The sequence below is a fragment of the Syzygium oleosum genome, unplaced genomic scaffold (assembly GCF_021117445.2).
Source record: "Syzygium oleosum isolate NSW1041296 unplaced genomic scaffold, Sole_v2.1 Sole_v2.07, whole genome shotgun sequence".
Lineage (NCBI taxonomy): Eukaryota > Viridiplantae > Streptophyta > Magnoliopsida > Myrtales > Myrtaceae > Syzygium > Syzygium oleosum.
This window is the reverse complement of record NW_026607491.1, coordinates 11,052,789-11,079,503: the sequence shown is the minus strand read 5'-3', so window position 1 is coordinate 11,079,503 and position 26,715 is coordinate 11,052,789. Positions and strand designations below refer to the sequence as shown.

Genomic DNA, 26,715 nt, shown 5'->3' with positions numbered 1-26,715 from the left:
ATAAAAAATCACCAACTTTCACTTAAATCCAAAATCTTGCCTGAACAATTAAAAAATTTCACGACACGAGGGCCAGATTTGGAACTAGAGTAAAATTTGGTGCTTGTTATCGAGACAAAAAAAGTTCGGATCAGAATTGCTAATCAAGGTAAAGTTGGTGCTTTTTTTTTCTTGAAGTTAGCCCAATTTTTCCGGGAACGAATCCACATTATTTGTTTGTGATTCGATAGCTACCAACGTTTGCAGTCCTCTTACGTTATCGGGCCGCAATTCTGGGCTGGCCCATGTTTTCGGCCCAATCGAGGTTCCCCCATCGATGGTCGGAGACTCTCCCTTCTTAACTTGAACACCACGACACGAACAAGCGAGCAACAAAAAGCTCGACGAAGACGAAGCAGTCCAGAGCCTCTTCGCTTTGCTTCAGCTCTGCTTTCCGATTCACTCGGGAGAGGGAGAGGGAGAAGGAGAAGGAGAAGGAGAAGGAAGGCGGTGGCGGCGGTGGCGACGGAGTGGTGATTTCGAATTCGGAATTGGAATCGAAGGATGGACGTGATCAAGACCCAGCAGGTGTCGTCGCGGCCGATCGAGAAGGTGATCGTCCACCCCCTCGTCCTCCTCAGCATCGTGGACAACTACAACAGGGTCGCCAAGGACACCCGCAAGCGCGTCGTCGGCGTCTTGCTTGGCAGCTCCTTCAAGGGCGTCGTCGACGTCTCCAACAGCTACGCAGGTTTGGGAGCTTTCCCCCCACAGCACGTCGGTCCTTCGAATAGATCTAGGAATTTCGGCGGGGTTTCGATATTGGGTTTTACTCAGGCTTCAGAAATTTTTTGTGCGAAGTGGGTTTTCTAGTGCGAGCTGATGTAGTAGAAGTCGTCGCGTTTCTGAATGAATTTCATTGGAGGGAAAAAGAAATGACAGTTGTGGAATTTGTGGCATTTTGAGCTTCTGTTGCGGGCGCTAAGATGAAATGTGAGGAACAAGACCCGACGCGGGGTCTGATTTCTGCGATTTGAGCGCCGATGCTTAATGTAAGGCATGGCATAATCTGGGGATGCAAATGAGAGAGTGGTCAAGGATTGCTTTCTCGCAGTATATCGTGAGAAATCGACTTCTGCTAAACGTTTTTCACTCGAAATTTCCCTTCGGTTCGAGCTTGACTATGGGAAACTCGAGTTTCCCGGACGATGCTCCGTCGAAACTGAAGTTTGAGTGTGACTGAAGCGAAACTTCGGGGCTGTACACTGTATGCAGTGTTATATCTTCAATTTTTTCTTTGAATATGCCATGGGTGAAGCTTGATTACTCTGCCTTCTTTTGGAATGTATTAAAAGAGGGAGGCTCGGTCGTTCCTGGAAGGGCAGTTAGTGAGGGCAAGAAGGAAATCATTTAGTGATCCCTCGTGCTCTTGCATACTCTTCGAGAAGAGGGAATGAACTATGCGGTCTTTTCCCTTGTTCTCTTGGACAATCTTGGAGAGGAGGGAATGAACTGTCAAGTCTTCGTGGTGAAACAGTCCGTTAATCAAGAGATCAATCCCTTAAAAATATGTATGGCAATTATTGACTCCCAGGAACCACATTGATTCTATTGCTTAAAAGAGCCCCCGCATTTGATACAAGGGAGTTTTTGTGTGAGAAACAACTCTGTCGGTGGAAATTTAGAAAGCTTAGACATTATTATTTTAGAATGCTTGTACCTACTCTAGTGTCAGGCCAGGCTATGATACTGAGGGTAACCTAAATATACTTTCCTGCATGTCTAGGAAGGTTCTATTTTAGTTGTTCTCTTGGGGCTTTTCTTGGTTGTCTCAAATGCTTGACTCATGTATAATTCCCTACTTAACAGTACCATTTGAGGAAGATGAGAAGGATCCAAGCATCTGGTTTCTCGATCACAATTACCATGAAGCAATGTTTGGCATGTTCAAGAGAATAAATGGTATCATCTTTGACAAGTCACGAGTACTTTCTTTACCCAACTGATCTGATGTTTACTGAATGGATCGTGGATGTATTATCTTTCAGCCAAGGAGCATGTTGTGGGGTGGTACAGCACTGGTCCGAAATTGCGAGAGAACGACCTCAATGTGCATAGACTATTTGATGAGTAAGATCTACGTAATATGTTTATCAGAATGTGATGACCTTCTCACTTTTATTCCATTATGCCTTCTATTTGCTTTTCTAGTCAATATATGTCGTGTTCTTTTCTTAGTTGATGAGATCTCCTAATTTGTTCTTTGAGGAACTTAACAACTATCGGTTGTAATCTATGTATCTCTAAAGGATGTTTAGCTCTGACTTCATCATTTCCTGCTTCATAATTTATGTTATGGAACTTTTATTATAGAATCTTGAACTGATTGCAGTTATGTCCCTAATCCTGTGTTGGTCATAATTGATGTTCAACCCAAAGAGCTAGGTATACCAACCAAAGCATACTGTGCTGTTGAAGAGGTTAAAGAGGTAATAATCTAGGAGATTCATTCTGCTTCATGGTATAATCAACCAGAGTGACTATAAAAAATAGTAGTTTGTGACACTGTGACACACAAGCTCCTGCATAAAATTTAACTGATTTCAAAACTGTTCACAGAATGCCACACAGAAGAGCCAGAAGGTGTTTGTGCACGTACCTTCAGAAATTGCTGCTCATGAAGTTGAGGAGATAGGTATGGCATTGGGAAGGCATTCTTTTCTCTTGTTTATCTGGTATTTGGTAGCATCCCTCAAACATCTATGACTGCTTTGATTCACCTTCCTGACCACCACCCTTTCTCAGGTGTTGAGCACTTGCTAAGGGATGTGAAGGATACAACTATTAGCACACTTGCCACAGAGGTGTCATCTCTTGATTATGCTGAGCTGTTTAGTATCCAGTTAGTTTTCATCTTCAATGCTAAAATCTTTGAGACTGCGATAGAATAACACTGAAACTTAATACTTTTCTTGTCAAGGTTACCGGAAAACTTACTGCATTGAAGGGGTTGGATGCGAGGCTTCGAGAGATAAGGAGTTATCTAGATCTTGTTATTGACGAAAAGCTTCCATTAAACCATGAGATTTTGTACCATTTACAGGTTGGTTTTCTTATAGACTATTTAGGATTTGTTTGTGCGATACTGGCAATTTCCTTCCCGGCTCCTCAAATCCATTTAACATGTGCTGTTGAATAAATAATGAAATCAAATCTTAGTAGCAGCTAGTTTGACTGTCCAGGTATTTCTTGTTATCGGTGCTGGATTCATTGAAACTTGCAAGATGTTATTTCTGGGTGACTTCTTCTGGTCTCATAGAATTAAAGTGAATCAGTTATTTGATCCAGATAATCAACAAATCTTCTCTTTGAGCAGTGACAAGCACACATTATTCTTCATTTCCTGGGGTAATAGGGGAAAGCTAAGGGAAACCATCTAATTCCCTATTATCTAGTGTAAGAATCCCTTTAATGTGTGTTAAGAGCTCAACACGATGTTCTGATTGATACTGATTGATCGATGGTGAGGTCATAGCAGTTCAACATGTGTGTACTCCTTTGTTTATCATGTGCATCTTGGGTAATACAAGCAAATATGCATTCATAGAGATGTCTGTGCTATATTTTTCAGACAGCTATACCTTTCTTTAAGTCCTAGTGTACCGTTCTTTGTACTTCCTGTTCTCATCTCTTTGTCCTCGTAGTGAACCCAAGCAACTTTCGGTAACAGCTTTTGAATCGGCTGTTGTTCTATGGTCTATTACTGATCATTTTCTTGATATGGTCTGCTTACTTTTATATAATTCTACGCTTCCTCCAGGACGTGTTCAACTTACTTCCAAACCTCAATGTGGCTGAGCTGGTCAAGTCTTTTGCTGGTAAAGTAGAAATGAAATGGAAGGTTGTTTCTTTCCTTCCCCTGCCTCAATGTTCATTGACATTTTTCATCTATTCCACCTTTTGCAGTGAAAACAAATGATATGATGCTGGTGATATATCTCTCTTCCCTAATTCGCAGTGTAGTTGCTCTCCACAACTTGATTAACAATAAGGTGAGTTGCCATACTGAATTATTAAATAAATTATGGGCACATCGTGTTTTATGTATATCATGTTGTTAATTTACTCGAGCCCTTCCTGTAAAGTGCGTCAACAAAATATTATTGAAGCACACTACTTGAATGGATAAGATTTTAAGCAAAGTGTGGTTCATAGCTGGGTAGTTTTCCATGGAAATTGCCCCTGTTTATAAGTGACCCCAATGGTCTTGATAAAAAAATTTCTGCCCTATGCATTGAACCTTTCTTCTGGTATACTTGGGAATTACTTGACTTGAGAAACTAATGGCGGTGAACTCGCAACTGATGGATTAGTACTATGTTAAAATTGAAATTTAGAACCTATGAGTCCTATTAGTGAACAGAAAGCTATGTTCAAATTTCATCTTTTGAAGGCAATAAAAAGTTGGCGTCAACAGAGGCTTGCTGATATTCTTTTAACTGCTACTGTTAAATATAGATGAAGACTCATGGCTTTTTATTTCAGATTTTGAACAAGGAACATGAGAAGGCGGAAGACTCGAAGCCTGTTGATGTTCCTGCTGCAGCGGGAAGCTGAATAAGGGACGGTATCAGCTGTTGACATTCGGCTAGTGTTTCTCCATCAACAGTTTGTGCTCGCCATTTCTTTCTGAGCTCGCGGCCGTGGAGAAGAAACAGAGGCATGGAAGGAAAGCAGTGGATAATGACGGCAAATATCGGTCACTGTGAGAGAGGCGTTCGGTCTTTTTGGCAGTGACAATCTTCTTTCTTTGCCAGTCGAATGATGGAGATGCACTCGCTGCCGTGCATTCTCTTGCTTCCTTTGTGTGCTGTGCTGTAGATGTTAATTTGCTGCAAGCTCTTATCTTAATTTAAATTTGAGATTCAACTGGCACTGATTCAACTAGATACTGAAGCTCCCTATCTTTACCTGAATTCAAAAGCTGCTTTCAGTCTGCATTTTCCACGATGCAATGTCTTTGATGTATGAGCAGTTCATACAATTAGAAAAATCGTGCCGTTGAGCGTTTCCTTTACAAACTGAAGTCAATGAACTTTTTGGCGCCCGTCTGGATTGCTTTTACATTTTGCTTTTTTAGCTAAATCAAAATTTGGCCGAGCAGGCAATTCGATCAAATTATGAAGCTTTTGAAAATTTCACATGTAAATGTTGACAATCTTAGATTTACATTTATTTTTTCACTTCTTTTTTAGGAAATCTAAGACATATTTTACGTGCTAGCGATTTTTTTCTTCTACTTTAACTTCTACTTTAACTCAAACAAACATGCATGTAGGGTCCCGTTGTTTTGCAGAAAATTAATTATCTAAAAAATATTTTTCTAGAAATGATTGAACAAAAAGTATTTTACACGAAAATATATAGACATAAATCATTTTCTACAATGAAAATATTTTCATTGATTGATTATTTCAATATATATTAGTGATCATTTAAAAAAATATTTGTCAAATCAGTAATTTTTGGCGAAATAAATGCACTTATAATTTGTTTCACATTACTTCTCCCAACCATTCGAGAACATGGGAAAAAGCTTCTTTCTAATCACTTACATATTCTTTTTGATCACTTACATATTTTGGAGCGCATCTAAGAATTGTGTAGGAGAAATTTCCCCTCGAGTCGCCGTTTACATCATTTATCGTTATATTATCGTTTACACATCAATGATCATTTCATGAGCTCAATTTACAAGGAGATGCGGTTGAGTCACAAGGAAGAGAGCGATTTCAACTACCAAATTAGATGGTTCATACACAAGGGATTCGACAACTTTTCAAATGGACACATGGGGACACATCCCAAATTTAGATTAAAAAAAAAAACAGGAAACAAAAGGATAGAAAAGGTTTCAAGACAACATCGGTTAAAAACTAACTTTGACTTATTGTGGTCAGACATGTCGCGCGCGAGGGAGAGGATCCGAGTCAATCCTCTCATGTACACCTCAGACCAAATCCGCACCGTTGAAACTCCTGGACCCCACCAAATCCAACACACTCAATCCCCTCCCTCCGGAAAAGAAAAGACCGAATCCAACGACGCCGAGCACCGTCCACGTCATCAGTGCTGCGACACGTACTGCATAAACTCCAGGTCGGACTCGATCCCGTCCATCGTCTCCGGCGACAGCAACACCTCCAGGTCGACGCTCCCGCCGCCTTCCCTCCCCGGGAAGGCCGATATCTTCCCGTCGAACTTGTTCGCCCTGCCGCTCCTGATCGCCACCGGCCTCCCCCACCCGAAGTCGTTGTCGAACATCGGGAACCTCGGCGAGCTCCCCATCGTGATCGACGCGCCGTCGGCGTTCCCCAGCGGGAATAGCCTCGGCTCCCTCTCCCACTCCTCCACGGCCCCCCGCACCGCGGCGTCCCCGTGCTCCGTCACCGACCTGTTCAGCCTCTCCGCGCACCACCGCAGGTCCCGGGACAGCACCTCCCCGGCCGCCGCGCGGGTCGGGATGCTCTGGATCGCGTTCCCGAAGTAGTGCGCCTCGAGCCGGGGCTCGAGCCTGTGGCGGCAGTTGACGGCCATCCGGAACGTGGCCGTCTTGGACGCGTGGAGCTTCCTCGCACGCGTCACGGACCTCCACAGCAGCGCGCTCAGGGCCTGGAACGACGAGATCTCCGCCGTTTCGACGCGCGTCCCTGCCCCGCCACGTTGCTTGGCGAACCAGCTCCCGAGGAACGACGGCGTCAGCTTCACGTTACCGCTGGTCACGTAAGGGTCGTGCATTTGCTTCCCCATGATCTCGACGGCGTTGAAGTTGCCATCCTCGGATTCGCTCCATTTCCTGTCGTTGGCTTTGGCTTTCAGCCGCGAGATCGCTTCACGGGTGAAGCTGAAGATCCTCTCGCTCAGCGGCTCGTCCTCGTTGAACGTCACCGTCGGGCCCCCTTCCGGGATTTTGAGCACGGCGTCGGAAATCAGCACCGACTCGCGGCGGAAGTCCGGGACCTTCGAGAACCTCCGTTCGCCGATTCGCGAGACCTCGGCGAAGGTGTTGAAGAAGTTCCAGAACGAGGTCCCGTCCACGACGGCGTGGTTCGCGGCGCAGCCGATGAAGACGCCGTCTCGCAGCTCGGTCACCTGGACAGCCACGATCGGTTCCCAATGGCCCCGGTAGCTCACCGTCCGGTCCAGCGGGAAGAACGATTTGAACCGCTCGGGGACTCGGGACGGCGAGAGGAGGTCGGCGACGAGGACGTCGCCGGCGGAGGCGTGGATGAGGTCCACGCCCTCATCATTGCAGGAGATGAGGACGCGGCCGGAGGAGCCAGTGGAGAGGCGGCCGGCGAGGGGAGGGAAGAGGGAGAGGGTGCGGGAGAGGGAGAGCTGGAGGAGGGAGACGAGATGCTGGACGGGGAAGGGGGGCCGCGGGAGGAGGACCCCCTTCTGGATGTAGTGGCAGGAGAGCATGGGGAGGTCGGAGACGGACAGCTTGAGGTCGCCCATGGCGGACGCCTGCGACGGGTGCACCCTGCATTTCGACACCACAGTGGTGGCGGCGGCGGCGGCGGCGGCGACAGCGACAGTCGCGGCAACAGTCGAGGAAGAAGAAGAAGAAGAAGAAGAAGAATCCATCTTTCTCTTTCTATCCGAATTCAAAAGAAGAATTTCTATAACTTGTGTGTGGATAATTCTTGTTCTTGTTCTTCTTCTTCTTCCTCCTCTGCTTGCTCTCGCTGTGGAGTGAGACGAAGAGAGAAAGAGATAGAGCGAGGAATGAGACGAGGAGGAGAAACGGACGGGGGGGTTATATATATAGGGAGTCGGATACATGCACTGGCTGACGTGGCAGTTGCATTTTGTCTTTATTTTGATTTCAGTTTGGTTTGTCATGTTAATTTATGTTTTGTTGGGCATGATTAGGGAGCTGCTGTTCTCCGAGATTCAATGTCGGGTTCGTATCCGATTGCACTGAGGGTCGTAGAGAGAAATTCATTGATGATCATGTAATTATGATTAGGGAGCTGCTGCTGTTCTCCGAAATTCAATGTCGGATTCAAATCCGATTGCGCTAAGGGTCGTAGAGAGAAATTCATTGATGATCATTTAATTTTTAGTGGCCTTTTATTAATCACGTTGTTTGAGATTTGATATTAATTACCATTCCCTATATGTACTATTGTCAGTTCTCTCTCTTTCTGTTTTTTTTTTTTTTGCAATTAATACACTTTGGTCGAAGTTGAGTTGGCTTTTTTTATGAGATGCTGACGTCGTTGTGTCTATATTGAAATCAAAATTCACTAACTTGACGGCAAATGAGATTTACTGTTCGATGAATCGGGTGCAAAGCGTGAAAAGGCTGTGTGGATAGGAAAGACGTAAGTAGAGATTAAATTCTTTCGATTCGGCAATCCAATTTTTCCTTCTTTCAGTTAGACAAATGACGGGAAAACGGACGATGAGTATTGACAGCTCTCCCGAGTGCGTCTATAAGTACTTCAAACTCGGTGCTATACTTTTCGGGATTAAAAAGAAGTGAGACCGATCTAATAACACTATACTTTACGGGATAGATTAAAATGGGGAGACCTCTATCACTTGGGATGATATTAAATTAGTAGCTCGATGTTCAATTAATTATGGATCTCCCATCTCAAGAGGTGTATGCAAATGTTCATTACACCCGTGCTTTCAAATTTTTTTTCTTATCTTTTTGTCTTTTTAATAAAGAGAAAAAGTTATGACATCCTTTTGGGTGAAGAAAACTATGCATGCACCAATAACTCTTGTCTGTTGCAAATGGTTCTGCGAATTTAGTGGCAAATCAAGAAGCCTGCAAAATCAAGCCTCATGTTGTGCCCCATATCGGTACCAATCTGCATGCACAAGAGCAAGTGGCATTCGAATTCAACGCACACGCGGACGATACAATGAATGGAGTGCGGATCATTCCCCATCCTGCTACAGCCATCCCCACTATTCACTTTAGTCATGTCAAGCCCTAATAATTGTTCTCGTTAATCCCATCATACAGGAAGTAATCAACGATGCAAGAAATGGGTTTTCTGCACGAGCTTTTTAATCAATGAATCCATGCGGGAGCAGCCGGCCTTTTACGTTCTGGATGTTGGCTGTCCTTCTCCAAATCCCAACGTTGGTCGGTCGAGACAGAGAGATAGACAGAGAGAGAGAGAGAGAGAGATCTGAAGAAGGTACGTAGCAACTTGGGGACAAAATCGGTAGTATCTTCATCATAATGGCTTGGGTTAGCTTATGGTTTGGGATTACATTAGGGGGTGTAATTAATTAAGAAAGGAGGGGTCGGTTCCACTTCGCTAACACGGGCTGGGGATCGCACGAGGGACCGCCATTTCTGATTTTGTCGGCGTGTGGCAGCGAATTAATCATTAGTTTAAACTTGGGTGGTTCGTTTGGCATTGTGTGACGAATTGTGGTGGGTCTTAATATAATGTTTGACCTTCGATTGGTCCGCTCATCCTCAGTACTGAGACCCGAAAAGGGTTCCATCGAACCTCGACACCCCTGCACGTGTGTGCCAGTTCAACTCCAACTGTGTCCTTTTTGGTACTAAGCTGTAAAAACTCAATTTGAATTGGAATAGAATGGTTTAAGATTTTGGTGTGCATCAAGTCCTATTGAACCCACTTCTTTTCCATCTAAGGAGGACATTGGATATTCAGTAACTTCATATGCTTTGGATACATGTCACAGACACCCAAAAGCATTTGAGTCACATGCAATGAACTTCGAACTAAAATCCCACCATTCATGTCATGACTTGGCTTGTCGTGCGGGTTAATTTCCTCAATATAGTAATCCTTCCCATAACAAGGAAAATAGAGAATTTATGTTGTAAAATAAATGCAGAAACGCTAATAGGATCTTGCAGTTTAAGTCAATGCGAGATAACCAGAGAAATAATAAATGACACAAAAAATTCACATGGTTCAATTCGAGTATCGGTGTTATATCCATAGAGAGAGCCAGCAGCAAATAATCCACTATAATCTAAAAATCAGAGTTAAAATTACTCACACGCTCGAGTGTTTCTCACACCTAGATCATACTTAAACCCAAAATGTTTACTAATAACTCTATAAAAATAAAGTTATTTTATCTACTCTAGGCAATAAATAATGCAATATTTGTTAGAATATATTTGGATTTCCTTTTATTTACTTAATTTTTCCTTGTTTATGCAGAGTATTGAGATATGGAGAAAATAAGGAAAATATGGCAAAAAGAAGGAAAGGAATATGCAACCCAGAGAAGAGTTAGAAGATGGATATCACATTGGGAATTCTGCGATTTATTCCCTAATTTATACGAAAAAGAAGCAATTGCCTTGTGAGAGGAGTCTTTGATGTTATCATATAAATATGATAACTTGGGGGAACATTGAGTTTTTTTTAGATCGTTTTTGTTTTCAGTGTTCTGAGAGTTTTTCAAGTATTTTGAAGAGAAGACAAAAGTGGTTACCGAATTCTTGTTCTTTAATTCAAGATGTTTGGTTTAATTTATATTTTCGCTTTTTTTTCTATTATGTTCTAATTTTTTTTGTTAGAGCTACGATGTAGCCTAACCATGATGATATGAATTTCATGCTTTTTATGCTTGGCAAGTAATTTCATTCATGTGAGTTATATATTATTGTGCTTAATGCGTTTAGGTGATTGGCCACCACTTGAATGATTCGATGTACATGTTTGAGACTGAGAAGTAATAATATGCAATTGCTCCTTATAATATATAACCATGAATTAAATGTGGATAGAAATATACCATGTTATTTGTGTAGCTTTCGGTGATAAGGTGGTCCAAAAGATTCATTGTAAACCGGGAATATTCACAGATTTTAATGCGCTTATGTTTATTTAAATTCACATAGAAATATAGTGAATTGATAAACTGAGTAGGTTTGCTATACCTAGAGATAGGATAGTAAATAGACTAGGAAATTCCGCTATCACATATTTGATATTGTTCTTGTATGCATAATGATCCGAAATTCATATCTAGTGGTTATGGTGAAATCGGATGCTCTAACATATTTTACCTGATTGATTATCTGCCTTTAGTTTATAAAATTTTTGGGCCATATCATTCCATGTAGTGATCGATCCTGCAGGAAGAGAAGAGAGCCAACCTTTAGCTTTGTCTCTAAGAGAGAATGGAAATAATCTCAATCTAATAGCATCATCTGAAACTCCATTATATTTGATTGTGTCACAGATTTCAAGAAAAGCATCGATGTGAGCATTTAGATCATCGCTTGGTAGCCCACTAAATTGCACTGATTGTTGAAGCATCTGAATCAGTGATGGCTTGATCTCAAAGTTGTTTGCTTGAATTGCAGGTCTCCTGATACTTGATGTGGTGCCCTCAACTGTTGGCGCGGCATAATCTTTCAAGAGTCTACGTTGATTTCTACCATCATCAACTCCCTCCATCTTTTTAATGTGATTTCTCTATTCTCTCAGTCGCCTTTTAAATGTGCGTTCGATTTCTGGATCAAACTCAGTAAGTTTTCCTTGTTGGCTACGTGTCATGCACCAATGTATACTCTGAAAAAGAAGAAGATAAAAGCTAGATTAAACTTAGAATTATCCGGTATCAATATTAATTGGTATTAAATAAACAATCCCCGGCAACGGCGCCAAAAACTTGTTCGTAAAATTCTTCACGTGTCAACGAACGTGTTGAACAAGTAATATAATGATGAGAAGAGTATCGTCCCACAGAGATTGATGATAATAAACCAATTAAATATTAAAAATGGACTAATTCTAAAATTTATCTAACTGATCAAAATATAATTGAGAACAAATAAAAATTGTCAATTGCGCCGTTGCCGGGGATTGTTTATTTAATACCAATTAATATTGATACCGGATAATTCTAAGTTTAATCTAGCTTTTATCTTCTTCTTTTTCAGAGTATACATTGGTGCATGACACGTAGCCAACAAGGAAAACTTACTGAGTTTGATCCAGAAATCGAACGCACATTTAAAAGGCGACTGAGAGAATAGAGAAATCACATTAAAAAGATGGAGGGAGTTGATGATGGTAGAAATCAACGTAGACTCTTGAAAGATTATGCCGCGCCAACAGTTGAGGGCACCACATCAAGTATCAGGAGACCTGCAATTCAAGCGATGATCTAAATGCTCACATCGATGCTTTTCTTGAAATCTGTGACACAATCAAATATAATGGAGTTTCAGATGATGCTATTAGATTAAGATTATTTCCATTCTCTCTTAGAGACAAAGCTAAAGGTTGGCTCTCTTCTCTTCCTGCAGGATCGATCACTACATGGAATGATATGGCCCAAAAATTTCTTGGTAAATTCTTTCCACCTGCAAAATCTGCAAAAATACGTAACGATATTACTAATTTTATGCATATGGATAATGAATCATTGTATGAAGCATGGGAAAGATTCAAGGAGTTTCTTAGGAGATGCCCACATCATGGATTACCCGTATGGATGCAGGTACAAACTTTTTATAATGGGTGTAGTACAAATCTCCGTTCTATGATTGATGTAGCTGCAAGGGGAACTCTGAATAATAAAACACCAGAAGAAGCCTACAACTTATTAGAGGAGATGGCATCCAATAGTTATCAGTGGCCTACTGAGAGGATACCAGTGCGAAAAGCTAGTGGAGATCGTGAGGTGGATGCTTTCACGGCAATTGCTGCACAAATTGAAGCACTCAACAAAAAGATAGATAATATGAGTGTTTCAGGCATGAAAATTCAGAATATGACATGCGATTTTTGTGGTGGAGGACATGTTAACACAGAATGTCAGGTAGGTAACACTTTTGCTCAATCTAATGAAAATGCTAACTTTGTTGGGAATTTTAACAGATCACAAAATAATCCCTACTCCAACACGTATAATTCGGGATGGCGCAATCATCCAAATTTTTCATGGAATAATCAAAATGTGATGAGACTGCCACTGGGATTCAAACAACCAGAAGAGACAAAGTCCAGTCTAGAAGATATAGTCACAAAACTTGCCAACACTACTCAGGACTTCATCAAGAGCACAGATGTGAGATTTCAGAACCAAGAGGCTTCAATCAGAAATCTGGAGATGCAAGTGGGGCAGTTAGCAAACATGATGTCTGGGAGACAATAGGGTTCTTTGCCTAGCAACACAGAGAAAAATCCAATTGAGAATGTAAAAGCTATAACCCTAGGAAGTGGTAAACAAGTGGGTGAAGAAGATACCAAACAAGAGATTTCCAGAGACAAAGAAGAAGAGGTCAAGAAACAACCAAATGAGATAGGCAAGAGCAAACTTTTTCTAGATAATCCCAAGCCATACGTGCCGCCAGTTCCATTCCCTCAGCGACTCCAGCAGCACAAAATAGATAAGCAATTTTCTAAATTTCTTGATGTTTTTAAAAAATTGCACATTAATATTCCTTTTGCAGATGCTTTAGCACAAATGCCTAGCTATGCAAAATTTTTGAAGGAGATTTTTGCAAACAAAAGAAAGCTAGAGGATTACAAAACTGTGAAGTTGAATGAGGAATGTTCGGCCATCCTACAAAATAAATTACCTCCGAAGTTAAAAGATCCAGGGAGTTTTACAATTCCTTGCACTATTGGAGATTCTTACTTTGAAAAGGCATTGTGTGATTTAGGTGCAAGTATTAATTTGATGCCTTTCTCTGTTTTCAGGAAATTAGGATTGGGTGAAGTAAAAGCAACTACAGTGTCGCTTCAACTGGCTGATCGATCAATTAAATATCCGAGAGGTATTGTGGAAGATGTATTGGTAAAAGTTGACAAGTTTATTTTTCCTGCAGATTTCATAGTTCTTGACATGGAGGAAGATTTTGAGGTACCACTTATCTTAGGCCGTCCTTTTCTAGCAACAGGAAGAGCTCTTATTGATGTACAACAGGGGAAGTTGATTCTTAGAGTTCAAGATGATCTTGTTTCTTTCAATGTTTTTAAAGCAATGAAATATCCTTCTAATGATAATTCTTGTTTTAGAGTTGAGACAGTTGACAAGTTGGTGAACAATGTTTTTCAAGAAAATATTTTTAAAGATCCACTTGAAGCATGTTTGGTTCAACCAAAAAACAGAGAAATTGAGAATGAGGAGATAATGGAGTACGCAAATTTTATGGAGGCAAATCCAACATATTCAAGGCATAAGGCAACAAAATTTGAGGAGTCGGGACAACACACAACGAAGCTTAAGCCATCAATTGAAGAGCCTCCTATTCTTGAACTCAAATCCTTACCTTCTCATTTGAAATATGCTTATTTAGATGGAATTTCTTCTTTACTAGTAATTATATCTTCTTCTTTGACAGATTTGATGGAGGAGAAACTGCTCAGAGTGTTGAGAGAACATAAAGGTGCAATTGGATGGAAAATAGCTGACATCAAGGGAATTAGTTCTTCAATTTGCATGCACAAAATTTTGATGGAGGAACAACATAAACCCACTATCCAACCTCAGAGGCGTTTGAACCCGAAAATGCAAGAAGTGGTGAAAGCTGAGGTAATTAAATTACTTGATGCAGGGATCATCTATCCTATTTCTGATAGTTCCTAGGTAAGTTCTGTGCAAGTTGTGCCAAAGAAAGGCGGTATGACTGTTCAGAAAAATGACAATAATGAATTGATTCCTACTAGGACAGTTACCAGATGGCGTGTGTGCATGGATTACAGAAAATTGAATGATGCCACTAGAAAAGATCATTTTTCTTTACTATTTATTGATCAGATGTTGGAAAGACTTGCAGGACATGAGTTTTATTGCTTTCTTGATGGATATTCAGGGTATAATCAGATTCCTATTGCATCAGAAGATCAAGAAAAAACTACTTTCACTTGTCCCTATGGTACTTTTGCTTTTAGAAGAATGCCCTTTGGTCTTTGTAATGCACCAGCTACTTTTCAGAGATGCATGATGGCTATTTTTTTTGATATGGTTGAAAAATATATTGAGATTTTTATGGATGATTTTTCCGTTTTTGGCTCAACATTTGACTCTTGTTTAAATAATTTGGCTTTGGTCTTACAAAGATGTGAGGAGACTAACTTTGTTTTAAATTGGGAGAAGTGTCATTTTATGGTACAGGAAGGAATAGTGCTCGGGCATAAGATTTCTAGAAATGGAATAGAAGTCGATCGAGCCAAAGTGGAGGTTATTGCAAAATTGCCTCCACCAACATCTGTGAAACTTGTCAGAGGATTTTTGGGGGATGCAGGATTCTACAGGCGGTTTATAAAAGATTTTTCTAAGATTGCTAGACCCCTATCTAATCTTTTGGTAAAAGATGCACTATTTAATTTTACTGATGAATGCGTGCAGGCTTTTAACACTTTAAAGGAGAAGTGAATATCAGTACCAATTATGGCAGCACCAGAATGGGATTTACCTTTTGAGCTAATGTGTGATGCTAGCGATTCTACAGTGGGAGCTGTTTTGGGACAGAGGAAGAATGGAATTTTTCAAACCATTTACTATGTCAGTCGAACCTTGTCAGGTGCACAATTGAATTATTCAACAACAGAAAAGGAACTTTTGGCAGTGGTTTTTGCTTTTGATAAATTTCGTTCTTATTTAATTGGCTCAAAAGTTATAGTTTATTCTGACCACTCTGCTCTTAAGTATCTGCTTGAAAAGAAAGAATCAAAACCACGTTTAATCAGGTGGATTCTATTGCTGCAAGAACTTGATTTGGAAATCAAAGATAAGAAGGGGACTGAAAATCTAATTGCAGATCACTTGTCAAGAATTCCGAATTTAAAGGAAGAAGTAAGTCCAATTATGGAAGAGTTCCCTGATGAGAAAATTTTTTCCATCAAATCCATAAAAATTCCTTGGTACGCTGATTTTGTGAATTAGTTGGTAAGTAATATTCTTCCTCCTGAATTGTCATATCAACAGAAGAAAAAATTCTTTTATGATGTTAAAAATTATTTTTGGGAAGAACCTTTTCGTTTTAAGGTATGTGCAGACCAGGTCATAAGGAGATGTGTTCCAGACGAAGAAAAGGCAAATATTCTGCATCATTGTCATAACAGAGAGGCGGGTGGTCATTTTGGTGCCACCAAAACTGCAGCTAAGGTTTTACAATCTAGATTTTATTGGCCCACACTTTTTAAAGATGCTTACTCCTTTGTAGCTTCATGTGACCGGTGTCAGAGAACTGGAAATATTTCTAGAAAAAATGAGATGCCTTTAAACAACATTATTGTGTGTGAATTATTTGATGTTTGGGGTATTGATTTCATGGGACCCTTTACATCTTCTTATGGTAATTTATACATTTTAGTGGCTGTGGAGTATGTGTCTAAGTGGGTGGAAGCTGTAGCATTGCCAAAAAATGATGCTAAGGCTGTTGTCAAATTCTTGAAGAAAAATATTTTTACGCGATTTGGCACTCCTAGGGCAATCATAAGTGATAGGGGGACACACTTTTGCAACAAACAGTTTGAAGTACTTTTGAGTAAGTATGGAGTCACACATAAGGTTGCAACCCCTTATCATCCTCAGACTAGTGGTCAAGTAGAGGTTTCAAATAGGGAAATCAAGAGAATTTAAAAAAAACAGTGAATGCCTCTAGGAAAGATTGGTCAATGAAACTTGATGATGCACTTTGGGCCTATAGGACAGCATTCAAAACCCCAATTGGGATGTCTCCTTTTAGGCTAGTGTTTGGGAAGGCTTGTCATCTACCGGTGGAATTAGAGCACAAAGCATATTGGGCATTGAGATTTCTGAATTTTGACATGCAGTCTGCAGGTGAAAGAAGATTATTGCAACTAAATGAATTGGAGGAATTTCGTAATGAGGCCTATGAAAATGCTAAGATGTACAAGGAGCGTACCAAAAGATGGCATGATAAACACATATTCAGAAGAGAGTTCGAAATTGGCCAAAAAGTTTTACTTTATAACTCTCGTCTTAAACTTTTTCCAGGAAAGTTACGTTCTCGATGGTCTGGTCCTTATACAGTCACACAGGTATTTCCATACGGAGCAGTTGAAGTTGCACATGACACCGAAGGCACATTTAAGGTGAACGGTCAACGTTTGAAGCCCTACTTCGAAAGTGGTTACAACAAGCAGAAGACCACTATTGAACTTCATCCTCCAGAATAGCGACATCTGAGATAGTTTGGCTGAAAACTATAAAGCAAGCGCTTCTTGGGAAGCAACCCAAGCATTTTTATTATGTTTCTTCATTAATTTTTACGTTCATTTTTTTAAAAAAAAAACATGATTAATATTTTTTTTATCCAGGTTAATTTTCTTTCTTGAAGGATCACCTTTTTGGAGTTTAGTCATCAAGACCATCCATGGACACATCCGACAGCAAGGGGAGTTTTCTTGTTCCTATTTTTCTTTTGTTTCTTTTGTTTTTCACATTGAGGACAATGCTTCATTCAAGTTTGGGGGGAGACAAAATTTTTGCTCAAATTTTTTTTTGCTAAATCTGAATTTGTTTTTTTTTGTTGCATTCCTTGTTGTGAATTTTTGCGATTCTTAGGAAAATTTAAATTTTGTTCAAACTTGCGAATGATATGTGAGTTAATTTTGATTCTGATGATGTCGATCCACTTACTGAGCACTAGAAGTCCTTAATTTTTGAGTAGTGTGTACATCTAGAGAACATTCATGTGAAGTATGTGCTTTTTTTAGATCTCACCCAAATCTTAGAATTTGTTTGATTTTCTCTTGAGGCGAAATCCTAGGCTACATCTAACTGAGAAAATGATTTAGGCAATTTTTGGATCGATTGAGCCTTTCAAGCCAACCCTGTTTATTTATCCATAGTCACCCCGTTGAGCCTTAATTATTATCCAATCTTTTATTGGCACCCACGTACTTTTTAGCTTACCTTTTGCCAAATTATATCATTGTCCCACGCCCCATGAACATATTGATTTTTTTTAGGATAAAAGTTTATTTGAGCATAATAGCAATTTGGGAGGAAGGGTGGAGCATGGAAATAATTTGATTGCTATGGTTGTTTGGGGTGTATCTTCTTCAAAAAAAAAAAAGAAAAAAAAAGAGAAAAAAAATTGCTTTTATGGTTCCCTATCCAACTTTCAATTGAGTGAGCCTTTTGGATACTCAATGGGTTGGGAATGTTCACGTTATATTAGGAGGGACTTAGGGAGGAACTCCACCATAAAGCAATGAAAAAAAAAGAGAAAAAAAAAAGAGGAAGAATGATGATCCATAGTGGCAGAAAGATTATTTTGAAGATGTGAAATTGGGAATAGTGGCATGTGCTCTAATTAGATCCTAGAAATCAATGTGTTCATGGGTGATTTGAGCTTAAATTTACCATTATCTCACCGTTAGCCCAGCCTTACATTACAACCTGAGGAAAGTCCTATTGATTTTTGGTTGGATGATTAGCTTACATTAGTGTAGAGAGAAATGAAAAGCAAACCTATGAGATTTGGTTATAATTATACAGAGTTTTTGAGAGGTTGCATACCAATGTGAACTTATTTGGATTGTATATAATTCGAAAAGATGAGGACTCACACACACACTTGGATCACATAGTTAGAATCGGTTGTAACTTATGAATCTATTTCAATGTTTGGATGAAATTTGTGTTTTTCTTTGAATTGTGATTTCGAGCAATTATGGAAGGAAGTCATGGAGGGGGTTGTTAGGTTAAGTATGTCTTATATCTTGCTTTTGCTCGAGGACTAGCAAAATGTTAAGTTTGGGGGTTTGATAACTCTATAAAAATAGAGTTATTTTATCTACTCTAGGCAATAAATAATGCAATATTTGTTAGAATATATTTGGATTTCCTTTTATTTACTTAATTTTTCCTTGTTTATGCAAAGTAATGAGATATGGAGAAAATAAGGAAAATATGGCAAAAAGAAGGAAAGGAATATGCAATCCAGAGAAGAATTAGAAGATGGATATCACATTAGGAATTCTGCGATTTATTCCCTAATTTTATACGAAAAAGAAGCAATTGCCTTGTGAGAGGAGTCTTGGATGTTATCATATAAATAGGATAACTTGGGGGAACATGGAGTTTGTTTTAGATCGTTTTTGTTTTCAGTGTTCTGAGAGTTTTTCAAGTATTTTGAAGAGAAGACAAAAGTGGTGACAGAATTCTTGTTCTTTGATTCAAGATGTTTGATTTAATTTATATTTTCGTTTTTTCTTCTATTATGTTCTAATTTTCTTTGTTAGAGCTACGATGTAGCCTAACCATGATGATATGAATTCCATGCTTTTTATGCTTTGTAAGTAATTTCATTCATGTGAGTTATATATTATTGTGCTTAATGCGTTTAGGTGATTGGCCACCACTTGAATGATCCGATGTGCATGTTTGAGACTGAGAAGTAATAATATGCAATTGCTCCTTATAATATATAACTATGAATTAAATATGGATAGAAATATACCATGTTATTTGTGTAGCTTTCGGTGATAAGGTGGTCCAAAAGATTCATTGTAAACAGGGAATATTCACAGATTTTAATGCGCTTATGTTTATTTAAATTCACATAGAAATATAGTGAATTGATAAACTGAGTAGGTTTGCTATACTTAGAGATAGGATAGTAAATAGACTAGGAAATTCCGCTATCACATGTTTGATATTGTTCTTGTATGCATAATGATCCGAAATTCATATCTAGTGGTTATGGTGAAATCGGATGCTCTAACATATTTTACCTGATTGATTATCTGCCTTTAGTTTATAAAATTTCGTTTTTAAAAATTGTCAATTTTTATTTGTTCTCAATTATATTTTGATCAGTTAGATAAATTTTAGAATCAGTCCATTTTTAATATTTAATTGGTTTATTATCATCAATCTCTGTGGGACGATACTCTTCTCATCATTATATTACTTGTTCAACACGTTCGTTGACACGTGCAGAATTTTACGAACATTTACAAATAAACAACTAATTTTGGATGTAAAACTCACGGCACATAGTATCGGGTATTTATGCTTTGCCGAGGCCCCACGAGCAAAAGAAATACAGCTCACAGTTTTGAGAACTTCATTGTGCGGCCGTTCTTCAATCCCTTTATTGTGCGTGCAGCTTCATTCAACAACCCACCGGCGGCCACACTTAGAGGAAAAGAATGACCTAGGGCTAGAGCCAACTTTGTTCTCTTTTCTTCTTAAAACTCTAGGAGCCCAAGTTTCATATATAAATATATATTATAGCAACCGTGGGCCTCCTTCTTAGTCTTGTAGTGGCAGAGGACTTCCCTTTCATCCTTTTATTTCTTTCTCTTTCAAAAAAAAAAAAAAAGAACCCACTTCCTTTAATCGGGTTGGGTCTCACATACGAGTTCAAACTTGAGATATAATTTAATAATTATCCATATTGACTCGATGTTTAAGGGCAAGTCATAGTGTTCATCATTCATGCTAGCTCTCCCAACACCTCGACGGGCACTCACTTTTACAGACCTCTTGAGTTTTGCCAAAGGAATGAGATTTGTCATCATGTCTACCGAGTTCTCTACTATTGCAATCTTCTTCACAACAACCATACCCTTCGTTAAGACATCTCAGATGAAATTGTACATGATGTCGATGCTTCATTCGCTCGTGATAGACCGGATTATATGCCAGATATTTCACGCATTGGTCATCATAGTGTATATCAATACTTTTCTAATTTAACCCAAAGTTCGAACGCAAACCCCTAAGCCATATCACCTCATTCGCTATAAAAGTCAAGGCCATGTACTCTACATCAGTCGAAGACAAAGCAATGTAATCCTGTAAGGACGTCTTCTAACTAACCGTATCACCTGCTAGCGTAAATACGTACCCTGTAAAAGACCTGCACTTATCCAAGTCACCGACGTGGTCGGAATCCACATAACCAGTGGTCTTACTGTCATTGATGTCCCTTGGGTACACTATACCAACATCTGTTGTCCCCTTCAAATATTTAAGGATCCACTTTATAGCTTCCCAATTAGTTTTGCGAGGACGTTTCATGTAATGACTAATTACGCTCACAACTTGTAAAATGTCAAGATATCATACATATTAGTACCCATTGTACTAAAATAGGGAACACGGGACATATGTTCATCCTCATTCTCAGTCTGCAGTGATAACTTATCTAAAAGTTTAAAGTCCTTCTTCAATGGTGTACATACTGATTTAGTTGACTGCATATTAAAACGTACCACATTCTTCTCAACATATTTCTTTTAAGATAGACGTAAAAGTCCTGCAACCTTATTGCGCAAAATCTCCATACCCAATATCTTCTTTGTAGTATATAAATCTTTCATCTCAAACTCAGTGCTCAACTGCTTTTTCAACACATCAATATTAGACATATTCTCAACTACTATATATAATAATATGTAAATCAAAGACCTATCATTCAATCTCCTAAAATAGACAAAAATATCCATATGACTTTTCAACTAGTCCTAACTAGCCATAAAAGCATCAAAATGCTTATATCACTGCCTAGGAGATTGTTTCAGCCTATACAAAGATTTTTTTAACAAGCAAACGTGGTCTTCTTGGCCTAGAATAAAAAATCCCTTTGGCTGCCTCATGTAAATTTGCTCCTCCAACTCATCATAGAGAAACACCGTTTTCACATTTAGTTGCTCTAGTTTGAAATCCCATGTAGCAACTAAGGCAAGTAAAATATGAATAGAAGTATGTCTTACCACAGGAGAAAATACCTCATTGTAATCAGTGACCTCATGTTGTGTATACCTCGTAGTAACAAGTCTCATCTAGCATCTCTCTACCTTGACATCGGGAATGCCCTTTTTTCGTTTATAGACCCACTTGCTTTCAACAATCTTCTAGCTATTAGGTATTTTGACCAACTCCCATGTTTGATTCAGATGGAGTGATTCCATCCCTTCGTTCATAGCCCTTAGAACTGTGATGACTCACTGCTAGCCATCACCTTAGAGTAAGACAAATGTTCATATATCTCCACCTCGTCATCTGCAATCAATGCATAAGCAATATAAGAATAACCATAATGTATCGATGATTTAATTTACCTTCTCTGTCTGCCTGCAATTATAGTGTGTTGTGGCTGTGCTAGTTGTCCGGCATCACCGACTTTAGGAATCGCAACCTTATTTGCAGTCTCAACATGTGTTACCTCTAAGGTCTCTAAAGTCTTCACCTGAAGCTCCACCTCGCGATCTATCTGCTCCACTGGTTATGTCTCAGGACTCGTCTGTTGAAGTGTTGTAGTCTAGTCAAATATCACATCTCTATTGATTAGAAAATTGGGTAATCTAGGATCAATGCACCACAACCCGTAGCCTTTCACCCCACGTGCATAGACTAGAAATATGCACTTCTTCGCCCCTAGCTCAAGCTTACCATCACTTGCATGAGCATACGCAGAACATCTGAATACTCATAATCTCAAGTAATCAACATGTTTACCCAATCATACTTCCTCAAAAGTCTTCCACTCAATGGAAGATGATGGAGATCGATTAACCAGGTAATACTCCATGTTCACTACTTTAGCTCAAAATTCATTGCCTAGTATTGCATATGAAATCATACATTGAGCTCGCTCAAGTAAAGTTATGTTTTTCTATTTTGCTACGCCATTCTGCTGTGGTGTCCTGGGTACTGTGTGCCGTCTCACAATCCTCTCTCTCGCAAAACTCGGTAAAATCTTTACCACATAACTCCATGCCATAATCGGTTCTCAGGCACAAAGTCATAGCATTACAATCACTCACACACACTAGAGTATTTCCCATACCTAGATTATACTCAACCCAAAGTGTTTACAAATAAACAACTTATTTTGGATGTAAAACTCACAGCACAATTTACTAGGAATTTAAGCTCTACCCACGACCAAGCAAAAGAAACTTAACTCACGGCTTTGTGGAGTTCACTGTGCGACCGCTCTTCAATCCCTTCACTGTGCATGCGACTTCATTTAACAACCCATTAGAGGCCATACTTCAAGGAAAAGAACGACCTAGGTACAGAGCCAAAAGAATATTTTACTTTGTTTTTTTCTCTTCTTAAAACTCTAGCTGAGCCCAAGTTATATATATAAATACATATATTATAGGAAATGTGGGCCCCTTGATTTTTGTTTATTCTTTCTCTTGTGCCGTCACAACTTTTAAAAAACTCAATCCTTTAATCGGGTTGAGTCTCATGCACAAGCTCAAAATCGAGACATAATTTAACAATTTCAAATGTCTCCAAACAGTGGGTTTAGTCGGTAAAGTGAGTTTGATTGATCATGATCGGCATGGTTATCGATAACTATACGATATAGTTATTGACCAGTCTATCGATGAACATAGTGTACAGCTTTCGTTGGTATACTATACAGCTGTTGATGAGCAATGGAGTGCAGTTGATCAAGGAAGATCAGTCAACAAGAGTGCTTCAAGCTATTAAACAATCGAAAAATTGTACGGCGTGAATATCGACATCTACAAAGCAAAATCGTCGATGTTTATGTGGAATCAACGTCGACGAGTAGATAATGGGTGTCCAACGAAATTCATCGACTGAACAAGCAAAGACTTAACCATTCTAAATTTGTCTAAGTGTTGGAAGCAAGGGAAGAACATGAGGACAATGATGTCGATTAAAGGCAAGAATATCGAGTTACGGTTGAGTAACCCGATGGCCTTGGAAGTTGCAACCATTTATAGATGAGATTGGCATGTGGATAAAGGGTTGGAATCTTGGAAGTCTAATTATAACTGTATTTAGAATAATAACTACTATTGAATGGTTATAATTAATGGATTATATATATGGCGGTATGCAATTATATAGATGATCCATCATAAAAATATATATATATATATATTCTCGATGTACTTTTTTTTTATCAATTTATTAATGTTATTGTCCTTTCGGCTTCCATCATTTACGGCCTTTTATCTTTAAATTTGTTGTTCATCTTTGTTGCGATACCGATTGAACTCCTATTCACAATCATCACCGAACTCATCTCACGAAATACTAAAACTCAACCTTTTGGTGAAAGATTTTTCATTATTTGAGTCAACGCCGATTCTCGACATGATCATACACTTTGGAGATGTGAAAACCAATGCAACTTGGTTTATATATGTGTGGCATTTAAGGCCCAAAAGATTTTCAATGATGGCTAATATTATTTTTGCTGGAGGAAACTATCATCAATCATCTCCCATTACAAATCAAATTTGTATTTTTTTTTATCTATTCAAAGATTGCATTTCTTCTCTTATTATAGTATTGATCAAGTTGACATATACCATACTTAGTACTCGCCCATTTTACTGGAGGAAACTATCATCAATCATCTCCCATTACAAATCAAATTTGTATTTTTTTAATCTATTCAAAGACTACATTTCTTCTCTTATTATAGTATTGATCAAGTTGACATATACCAGACATAGTACTCGCCAATTTTATTCCATCGAAGTCCCACCAAAACACATCCTGGATATAAATAATGTGGAAAGTGTCACATCGAATTTAGATTGAATTATTATTCTGATTCTTTATTATAATTCAAATTCTTTATTATTCCTATAGCTTCTATCCTTGTTTTTTTCTTTTTGGCATCCAATGAACTTAATTTCAAAACATTTGTTCAAAGAACCTGGAGAGAGAGAGAGAGAGAGAGAGAGAGAGAGAGAGAGAGAGAGAGAGAGAGAGAGAGAGAGAGAGAGAGAGAGAGAGAGAGAGGGTCCTCATTTATCTGTAGAGTTAGAAAGGGCACATCTCATTCTGCAGATGATCTGGTGCACTAAGATAAAATTGTCGTGCATTTAATTTCTGCATAGTAGTTAGTTTTGTTGACATCATATGTATAATCACTCTAGAGTATGTACCATTCGTCCTCAGAGAATATACTTAGAAGCTCATAGTCATATACCCAGATTTGAAAATTTCATTCACACCAAGAATGAATCACTTATCTATACGAATTATCTGCTTAAATTTGTCTCAATTTGTTAGCAATTCCAAGTTTTAATATAAATATCTTAGCATAATGAATCTCTAGTTTACCGTAATAAACAATGTATAGAACTGTGAGATTTTGGTGGGACCACTGTCAACTGTTATAAAAATGTAAACTATTAGATGAAGGCGTAGTTTATTATTTAAATATTTTAACACTCCCCCTTACGCTTAGTCTGATCTTTTCGCCCAGTACTAAGCGTGGAAATATTTAAATGGGGAGACAAATGGAGCCTGGAAAGATTCGAACTCAGAATCTCCAGCTCTAATACCATGTGAGATTTTGGTGGGACCACTACCAACTGTTCTAAAAGCTTAGGCTGTTAGATGAATGCGTGGTTTATTATTTAATTATTCTAACAAGAACAACGAAAAAACCTACTCTCCGCTTTTATGTGGAAATATAAAAGACTTAAGAGTCACCATTTCAAATGGTTTCCGATAGAGCAGATCTATTGAAGCACTTTGCCAAAATGAATAATAGGGTGATTGACTATGCTAAATGGCAACATCACTTCAATTGGCAGGCCGAGCATATACTATGAATGTTGGAACGTCTCAACCTAGAAGAGCATCGAAATGGTCAACTATCAACGACATCAAAGATAATCATATATGTCATTGACGTTTGTCCAGTCAATAGAATAATCTCAAGAAACAAACACGCATGGGGAGGGAATGAATGTACCCCATATCATGTCTTAAACCTATTTAAGGGAGCATTATTTCATCATTAAACAATGATTAAACCGTAATCTTCAACAAATAATTAGCTCCCGGAGCGCCAAACTTCTCTGATTCCTGGCCAATGTAATCACTCAACAAAATGAATGTGCGCCCTCCTCCGTTGTTGATATATTTAGATAAGGCAAAGACAAGGACACGCATGAACTATATGAATTTTTCAGCCGATTCATGGAACCTAATACTGTCTCTTCAATCGTTCTTGATGACGCTTGACCCAATACCCATCCCTTTCCATCTTGCACAAGCCGAAAGGTTGACGCTACGAAGCAATATTGTTCTTTTTCTAGGGCTTAGGGTTAGGGTTCATGAACCTTTCTTGTTTCTCTCTTGTTCTAGGGTTAGACTCTCTCTTTGCACGGTTTTATTCTCTCATAGTTTTGTCAGACGATTCTTTGAACCAATCCTAGGCCGGCTATGGCCGATTCCTTATCGGATCACTGAACTTGTCAATAGTGCAATCAAGGAGACATCTATGTTAGATGATATTCTTGTAAAGTTTGTCCTTTGTCCATTGGAGGAGGCATCAAGATGCATAGATTGGGGGGATACTGTGAGCGTTAGCATCTTTCCTTTTGTGATAGATTGGACCTCAGATTGAAACCATTACTAGATAGACTGAGACGACATGAAGATGTATAGTGCGTGTGCATCATCGACCGTGACCGATGAAGCATCGGCGATCCATGCTTTACCACATATGCAATACCTATGGAACAATTCTGATGCTTTTTTATGGACCCGATAGAACTCATGTGTCATCATTTTATCCGTGTCTCGACTTTAAACTATGCATCTGGCCGACAATCGTAGTAGATTTGCCACGTTATTCAGAAATTCATCACAAATGGCTAAACAAGGACAAAACTTTGGAATTTTATAATTAACCTTAGCTATAATTACACTCGTCGACTAAATCGTCCCTCGGTCGTTTATTTGTGTTCCGAGTCG

The 26,715-nt window shown here is 39.0% G+C and overlaps 3 protein-coding genes and 1 non-coding gene across 4 annotated transcripts; 2 read left to right on the top strand and 2 right to left on the bottom strand.

Annotated features, from left to right (window-relative positions):
- The first annotated feature begins 448 nt into the window (after positions 1–448).
- On the top strand, positions 449–4,979 carry LOC115671276 (26S proteasome non-ATPase regulatory subunit 7 homolog A-like). Its single transcript, XM_030592803.2, has 10 exons — positions 449–730; positions 1,849–1,941; positions 2,028–2,109; positions 2,372–2,468; positions 2,599–2,674; positions 2,785–2,843; positions 2,960–3,082; positions 3,800–3,857; positions 3,946–4,031; positions 4,525–4,979. The coding sequence occupies exons 1-10, from the start codon at positions 544–546 to the stop codon at positions 4,594–4,596; spliced, it is 933 nt and encodes a 310-aa protein (XP_030448663.1). The 5' UTR covers positions 449–543; the 3' UTR covers positions 4,597–4,979.
- Positions 4,980–5,769: 790 nt separating this feature from the next.
- Positions 5,770–7,703, bottom strand: LOC115671447 (uncharacterized acetyltransferase At3g50280). The gene has a single exon (XM_030593014.2). The coding sequence runs from the start codon at positions 7,624–7,626 to the stop codon at positions 6,106–6,108; it is 1,521 nt and encodes a 506-aa protein (XP_030448874.1). The 5' UTR covers positions 7,627–7,703; the 3' UTR covers positions 5,770–6,105.
- Positions 7,704–12,387: 4,684 nt separating this feature from the next.
- On the bottom strand, positions 12,388–12,494 carry LOC130138698 (small nucleolar RNA R71). The gene has a single exon (XR_008817030.1). It is a non-coding gene; the product is annotated as a small nucleolar RNA R71 (small nucleolar RNA).
- A 58-nt stretch (positions 12,495–12,552) lies between these two features.
- Positions 12,553–15,393, top strand: LOC130138655 (uncharacterized). The gene is made up of 4 exons (XM_056313375.1): positions 12,553–12,831; positions 13,168–14,104; positions 14,360–14,550; positions 15,133–15,393. Exons 1-4 carry the CDS (start codon positions 12,553–12,555, stop codon positions 15,391–15,393), a joined length of 1,668 nt encoding a protein of 555 aa, XP_056169350.1.
- The last annotated feature ends 11,322 nt before the right edge of the window (positions 15,394–26,715 follow it).

What these genes read in the sequence shown, in the direction of transcription:
- LOC115671447 (XM_030593014.2), bottom strand. Translation starts at nt 7,626, where the DNA reads ATGGATTCTTCTTCTTCTTCTTCTTCTTCTTCCTCGACTGTTGCCGCG.
- LOC130138655 (XM_056313375.1), top strand. Translation starts at nt 12,553, where the DNA reads ATGATTGATGTAGCTGCAAGGGGAACTCTGAATAATAAAACACCAGAA. An exon ending in TAAAGATCCACTTGAAGCAT is followed by an intron (nt 14,105 to 14,359) that starts GTTTGGTTCAAC and finishes CTTCTTTGACAG; the next exon opens with ATTTGATGGAGGAGAAACTG. An exon ending in AAGAAGTGGTGAAAGCTGAG is followed by an intron (nt 14,551 to 15,132) that starts GTAATTAAATTA and finishes TTTATGGTACAG; the next exon opens with GAAGGAATAGTGCTCGGGCA.
- LOC115671276 (XM_030592803.2), top strand. Translation starts at nt 544, where the DNA reads ATGGACGTGATCAAGACCCAGCAGGTGTCGTCGCGGCCGATCGAGAAG. An exon ending in GTGCATAGACTATTTGATGA is followed by an intron (nt 2,110 to 2,371) that starts GTAAGATCTACG and finishes AACTGATTGCAG; the next exon opens with TTATGTCCCTAATCCTGTGT. An exon ending in TCATGAAGTTGAGGAGATAG is followed by an intron (nt 2,675 to 2,784) that starts GTATGGCATTGG and finishes ACCCTTTCTCAG; the next exon opens with GTGTTGAGCACTTGCTAAGG.